General features: G+C 46.0%; 1 protein-coding gene across 1 annotated transcript in view; it reads right to left on the bottom strand.

Annotated features, from left to right (window-relative positions):
• Positions 1 to 4,042: 4,042 nt before the first annotated feature.
• The window catches only part of PARP16 (poly (ADP-ribose) polymerase family, member 16), a 31,456-nt gene continuing 28,107 nt past the window's right edge, over positions 4,043 to 7,391 (bottom strand). Inside the window, exons 5-6 of the mRNA XM_011940391.1 lie at positions 6,824 to 6,965; positions 4,043 to 5,476 (exon numbers count right to left, since the gene is read on the bottom strand). Coding sequence (XP_011795781.1) covers positions 5,341 to 5,476; positions 6,824 to 6,965 — 278 coding nt within the window. The 3' untranslated portion in view covers positions 4,043 to 5,340. The remainder of the gene's footprint in view (positions 5,477 to 6,823; positions 6,966 to 7,391) is intronic.

Here is a 7,391-nt window from a genome sequence, read left to right as displayed (position 1 = left end):
ATACTTGGGTATACAAAGACTGCCTAGTCACTGTCCTCAAGGAGCTTGCAGTTGAATTTTAATGCAGGAAACCAGATTTTTTATTTGTCTATCTCTTTGTTTGTTTGTTTATTTATTTATTGAGATGGAGTCTCTCTCTGTCACCAGGCTGGAGTGCAGTGGCACAATCTAGGCTCACTGCAACCTCTGCCTCCCGGATTCAAGTGATTCTCCTGCCTCAGCCTCCTGAGTAGCTGGGACTGTAGGCGCCCACCACCACACTTGGCTAATTTTTGTATTTTTAGTAGACAGGGGGTTTCACCATGTTGGCCAGGATGGTCTCGATCTCCTGACCTCAGGTGATCCACCCGCCTCGGCCTTCCAAAGTGCTGGGATTACAGGCGTTGAGCCACCGCACCCGGCCTAGTTTCCATATTTTTAACACAAGCAAAGTCTAGCCCAGTGGCTGATATAAAGTAAGTATTCAATAAATGTTGCTTCCCCCTTTCAGGGCTGCAGTATATGGACACTACAGCAGAACACTGGAAATTTTCGAAAAACCCTTTCCAGGTGGACAAGGGCACCAACCAGAGTGGGTGGAGACGGTGGTTTCTATCTTTACTTGGGAATGTCATGATTTGTTTTGGATCTTCCAAATGTCAGGTTGGAGATGCAAGCAGAGGAGAGGGGCTTATTCTAACCAGATCAGGGCTAGAGGCAGCCCAGGACACTGTCTCCATGGTGCACAGCTCCAGACAGTTTGGAAACACACAGAAACCCATCCAGAGGCAGGAGATTGACAAAGGCAAAAACAAACAAAGGCCAAGAGATGGAAAACTCATGAGGTGGGGCACAGTGGAGAGGAGGGTAGTGGGGAGAGAGACAAGTGGGGGCCATGGAGGGGGCTTAGAGAGGGGTGTGGTCCTGTTTTTGTGTGAGCTAAATCCAGCCCCAGGGCCTAAGAATCACCATGGCAACAGGACGAATGCTGCTGACTCCATGCCAACACAAGCCTCCTGGGCTTAGCAGGAATGGGCTCAGATGCGATGGGGCCACGTTCTCAAGAAAAATATCTGAATCGGGCTGTTTAAATCACAAACTCTCCACCCCTCTCCTGGTTTTGTAGGCAATCAGTGTTTAATGAAATGAATTAAACAGAAATGACACGGAACCACTTCCCCTACTCTATCTCTCTCTCATACACATGTGCATTTATTCCCACAGAGCAAAACTCTTTCCCTTTCTGGTAGAAACTGACAGCTCATGGGATGCTGCACATTTTCAGAAGCAAGGACCTCACCTGTGAGAGGTTCCCCCTTACAATGGCATTAGTGACAGAAGACAGATGGGGTTGCTTTTCATAAGACCTATGGCAGCTGGGGGCCCCTATGAGGTGGCTCCAACTAAACTACTTTTACCTTTCCCAGAGCTGCTTGGCCTATGGGATCTCCCTGAGATTTAGGGTTGGTGCTAAATAGAATGTTCAGTCTTGTGTAGGGCTTGTCTCCTTCCTGCCTCTCCATTCCCAGGTACCCAGAAGTCTCACACTATCCCCTAGTACACTAGTCCAGCGCTAACTCATCCATTAGACATAGGAGGCACAGTGCCTAAGGCCCACATTGCAAAAATGTTTTGATTTCTTTTAAAATTAGAAGAAAAAAACTTTTAAGTGGAAGAAAATGGTTTAGTACCTATTAATATATTCATCTTTATATCAATGCAGTAATAAAATGTAATTTTAAAGAGTTTTTTATGGAGGAAAGGGGGCCCAGAAAGGCAAAAGTGCCCAGGGCCCATGGAAGTCATAATGTGGCCCTGCCCTAGTCTTCCCTCCTGCCCATTCAAACCCTCTAGACTCTCAGAGTTTTCCTTCCCCCATATCAAAACATACCTGCTATCTCATGTCCCTCCACTAACCCTGGAGCTCCTGGAGGGCAAGACCATTCGTTATGTATCCTCTGTGCCCACAGTCATATCAGGTATTGCGTTATCATTTCTTCTTTTTGCAGGGAGGGGGGTTGGAGGTGGGATGTATGGGGTGGAGCAGAAAACTCAGAAAAAAAAGACAAGGCTAGGTTTGAAACAAATATTGTCGGAATGAGAGGCCCCCTCCTCAGCCCTGCTCTCTAGAAGTAAGCTAATGTGACAGCAGAGTCAAGCCAAAGCAGGGGTTCTTCACTTGAGACATATGGCCAGGTCTCGGGGAGCAGAGAATTCCTGGAAACTGCAAAAACTTCCCATCTATGCAGTCTGACTTTGTCCACATCCCCTATACTGAACTCCACTGAAACTGTTTCTGCTGAGTTTGCCAATATCTCCAATCTAGTAAATCCAACAGACACTTCTCAGGTATAACCCTGGTTTCTCAGCACCTTTTGACACTGCTCATCTAGCCCTCCTCTTTGGCTTCCATGACACTTTGCTATTTCAGTCTTCTCCTATTTCTCTGGTCACTACTACTGTCTCCTTTGCAGGCTCTCTGCTCTGTTGGGCCCTTAAAAATAAGTAATAATAATAGCAGCAACTGATACATACCAGTGATTTACTCTGCACTGGGCACTACAAAAGCATCAATCCTTTTAATCCTCAAAATAATCCTGTATCTGTTCTCCAACCACCAGCTACAGTGATTCTTCCAAAAACCGTATCTCATCATTTCCTTGCTTAGAACCTTCTAATGGCTTTCCTCTGCCCACAGTTTTTAAAGTCTTTCAAGATCTGGTCCCTGCCTACATCTTCAGCCTGATTTCTCATCACTGCCTCTTCCTTTACAACTTGCCTGCTTTTAGCTTCTCCAAGAACTTCAGGTCTTTGCATGTGCTGTTCCTACTGCCTGAAACATTTTTCCTCCACTGTTTAGCCTAGAACCAATTCCTCTGGGGGAAGGAGACTGGTTATATGATTGACACTGAAATCAGTCTGCCAGGTTCAACTCCCAGCTCTGCCACATCCTAGCAACAAAACCTTGGGCAAGCTATTAAACTCTCTGGGACTGGATGGACATGGTGGCTCACACCTGTAATTGGGAGGCTGAGGAAGGTGGATCACTTGAGGTCAGAAGTTTGAGACCAGCCTGGCCAACAAGGCAAAACCCTGTCTCTACTAAAAATACAAAAATGGCCAGGCATGGCGGCTCACACCTGTAATCCCAGCACTTTGGGAGGCCAAGGTGGGCAGATCACTTGAGGTCAGGAGTTCATGACCAGCCTGGCCAACATGGTAAAACCCTATCTCTACTAAAAACACAAAAATTAGCCGGGTGCGGTGGCATGTGCCTATAATCCCAGCTACTTAGGAAGCTAAGGCAGAAGAATTGCTTGAACCCAGGAGGCAGAGGTTGCAGTGAGCCGGAGGTTGCAGTGAGCCGAGATTGCACCACTGCACTCTAGCCTGGGCGACAGAGTGAGATTCCATCTCAAAAAAAAAAAAGAAAGAAAGAAAATAAAAATACAAAAATTAGCCAGGCATGGTGGTGTGTGCCTGTAATCCCACCTACAGGGAGGCTAAGGCAGGAAAACTGCTTGAACCCGGGAGGCAGCGGTTGCAGTGAGCCAAGATTGCACCACTGCACTTCAGCCTGGGTGACAGAGCGAGACTCCGTCTCAAAAAAAAAAAAGTGGGTAAGGCCTGTTGTGAAAATTGATCAGTATAGTAAGGTGCCTTGCAATGTTACATATGTCACCTGAGTATTTTCTGACCCTAGACCATGTTAGGACTTCTTGCCAAGTATTTCCCTCAACTTTGTAATACCATAAACTCCCAGCTTCACTCTTGAAATGTTTGTCCATCTGCCCACCTTGCCAGGCTGGCAGCTCTGTGAAAGCAGGGGCTTTCTGACTTTGATCCTGCTCATATTCCTAGTGCCTGGCATACAGTAGGTACTCATGTTTGTTAAGTCGTTAACTAGAAATCCAAGACCTCCTAGATATCATATCCTGGTGATATATGCTCTCCAGCAAAAAGCTAGTTTGAACAAGGAAGGATGGAAGATAAGGTTTTTAACAACAAGGCATACAGGGCAGACTTGTGCTGAGGCTGAAAGCATTCACAAAAGCAACTTAAATCATTAAGAAAATATCTTTATTTATTTTGAAATGTTCCAATAATCAATGTAAAAACTGTGGTAGTGGCTCTTTCACAACTTTACAAATTATAGAAAAATTATTTTTCACCTTCTTTGCAGAAATCTCACTCCCAAATCTCACTCACTCACAGGGCTCTCTTATGGCTAAAACCCAGCAGGAAGAAGGGAGCAGAGAATACAGCAAGCAGGGCTCTAGCTTTCTGGGTGGCCAGAAGGCTTTTCCTACACATTAAAGCCCAGGTTGAGTCCCAAAGACCTGTGACCCCCTCTGAAGGAGGCTCCATTCACACAGTTCTGTGGCACACTGGGGCAGGCCTCTATCTCGAAGGCCAGTAAGCATGGCACTCATGGTTGCAGGCCACAGTCAAGGCAGCTTTGTGAGAATGAGAACAGGAGGCGAGCCTATAGCTCAAATCCCTTTCTCTAAAACACAGCCAAGAAAGAGGCTGTGGACACTGGCCAAACAGTGCACTAGGTTTAGAAATTTCCCCTTTTACTCAGCTCACAAAGACGAATTTGTCAAACAGCTATTAAAAAAAAAAATCAGAAAACAAACATTTGGTTCCATTTCGGCTGTAATCAGCAGTTGGTAATTTTCAGAAAAAGATGACTTGAGTTGCTCATTACGTCTGTATTTTTTGTCAGGCCCCTAACTCCTTTCTTTCCCATCCATAGTTTTTTGGGGAGGTGGGGAGGTACAGCTGTAGGAGAAGGCTGTTTGTTGATTTGAGAAAACTGTTAAAATGTTTTGCACTCACATACAAAGGCTGATGGAATTCAAAAATGATCCCACTGATTTTTATGAGAAACATGACTGTTCCTCTTGGGTGTCTCAAGTCAAAACAAGGCAACCGCCTAGTGATTTATAGTTCCCACATTTTCCGCCTTCCAGAAGGCATTAGAGAAGGGGCCAACCTCCGCCAGGAGAGATTGTAAACACACCACTGACAGCCTGGACACTTTGTTTTTAAATGCAGCAGGGCTTTTTCCTTTGGCCCTGGCTGAAAAGCCAACTCCCTAGGACAGTTTAAGAAGGAGCAGATGGAAGCGCTCCCCCAAAACCTAAGAGTGAGGGACTAGTAGTCCCCGTTGCCGGTAGTGTGGCTAGGAACATCATCAAAGGCAATCAATACATTTAGGACATACGAAAATTGTCCTGTGGTTCCCCAACTGCTGGCCCGTAGGCTCAACCTGGCTGGACATGAGGCATAGGAGGTACAGAACAAGTTACCATAAGGCACATAGTTGAGGTAGCCCCCACACCAGGCCCAGAAAGATTATCTTTTTGCACGATTCCAAAAGTGTTGGAAAGCAGAGGAGTTGATGACACTCACTATGAGCAGCAGCAGCAGATACAGGGATATCATGACGGTAAACCAATGGCTGGAAAACCATGAGAGCTGGCTCGAAGTCCTGTTTAAGAGGGAAAAAAGAGTGGTGTTGGCAAAAAGAGAAAAACATTTTTTTTTAAAGTGTGTACAACAAGTCTGGCTCAAAGAAGACAAAATGATGAATTTCATCCTTTGCCTGAGCCATGAAATGAAGCTTCGTGCTTCCTCGCTCAAGAAACCTGGGGCTGTTTGCCCGGGCACTGACACGCCTTTCAACAGGATATTTTCTAAATGTGCAAAGACAGCTATGCAATGAGCTCATCCTGATCTTCCCGTTTGCAGCTCCTCTTTTACCATTTACAACCCATCTTGATATCTATAACAATGACCTAGCTCAGGGTGCCTGCCCAGATGATGGCAGGTGGCAGGTTATTTAGTTAAAGTCTTTTCACTTTTAGACACATGCAGATATAAATCCAAGCTGGGGAAATCCTCTTTGGCCCACTAGGAGATGATCTAAACCACCCAAGCATGCACTAAAGAGAGGCTCCAGGGAGAAGTGGGAAAGGAATGGAATTTTCAAGGATGAAAAAGTCAGATGATTTTAAACCAAAGCATAATGTCACCCGGACCCAAGCACCTTATGTCGATTTCCCAAATTTGGGCAGGGGTCTAGAGGCGACTTTACTGGTTTATGAAGTCTGGAAGTATGGAAACCACTGGTGTGTGCAAGCAGGAGTGGGGATTATTTAAAGTGACCCCTTCTCCTGTCATATCTACTCACCTGCTGCTGGCCCCTGCAAGGAGCACCAGCACAAGGATTCTAACAATGCAACAAAATCTCAAGAGTGACCCCCAACCCTGGTGAGCACCATACATACCCCCACACTGCAGAGATGGAACTAGGCATCCACCAAAGCTGATAAGGTTTGAAGGCCCACATCTGCTATTGAGTTCAATGCCCTCATTTTAGAGATAAAGATGAAGCATCTCAGGTCCAGAGAGGGGCAGTTGGTGGTTCAGCAGCCACTGTGGGAAGCTACTGAGCTAGCCTGTGCACAATCCCACCCAGTGTCCAGTCACTGCCCTGCCTCTCAGCTTAACCTCATCGGTGGGTCTCAGACTGCAATCATGGGCGTAGTGGCTAAGGGGCCACACTGTTTAGGGCAGCCAATTTGGACTCAGTCAGTCCCTCATGCTATTTGTGTTTACCAATCTTTCTCTCTTCTCACTGGAATATAGTCCTCTTAGGGTCGAGACCACATCTTCTTCAGCTCTTATCTCTCACCCCTCACTGTGTCCAGCATGGTGCTTTACATACTTCACCCCTAGCAGATGTCTAAGGCTGGGGGAGGGGAGGCTGATACCTACAACAACTAAGAAAGTCAGCACTCTGAGTACAGCCATTAGTTGTTCTCCTGGACCTTACCTCTTGGGTGGCTTCTGTGAATACACCAGGAGGTACTTCACTCGCAGGAGCTGGTTATTGGTGACCACAAAGTACTTGGGAGGGATGTCTCCCCCTTCACTATGTTTGATTCTCGCTCGTCTGCGATCTATCTCCTTGGAATCTGAATAAGGAGAGTAAAACACACCTTCACTGGGGGGAAATAGAACTAAGGAAGCACATTATGAATAGAAGTAAGTCAAGCCTCCTGGTGCTGAGGGGGAAGAAGGCCTGGCAGGCTGAGGAACAGACCTGTGTGTGCATAAAGCAGCACTGAAAAAACTAGAGAATCTGGCAGGCAGGCAAATGGGAGGAGGAAAAAAGGAGTAGGAGAATATAAGGTATAGAAGGAAGAAAAAACAAAACTCAACTGAGTGGGGAGAGCAGAAGGAAGAAGCAAATTGATGGCCATAGCAAAGAAATACGCTGGGACTAGGAGCTAGGAACAGGACTTGATCTGAACATGCTTCTTAACAGGCATTTTATACATATATATATAGAGAGAGAGCTTACGCTTTTAATACTTCACAAACACTCAAAACATACATAC

The sequence above is a fragment of the Colobus angolensis genome, unplaced genomic scaffold, assembly GCF_000951035.1.
Source record: "Colobus angolensis palliatus isolate OR3802 unplaced genomic scaffold, Cang.pa_1.0 Scaffold19, whole genome shotgun sequence".
NCBI lineage: Eukaryota > Metazoa > Chordata > Mammalia > Primates > Cercopithecidae > Colobus > Colobus angolensis.
Note: the sequence above shows the minus strand (reverse complement) of the source record. Positions and strands in the feature narration are given on the sequence as shown.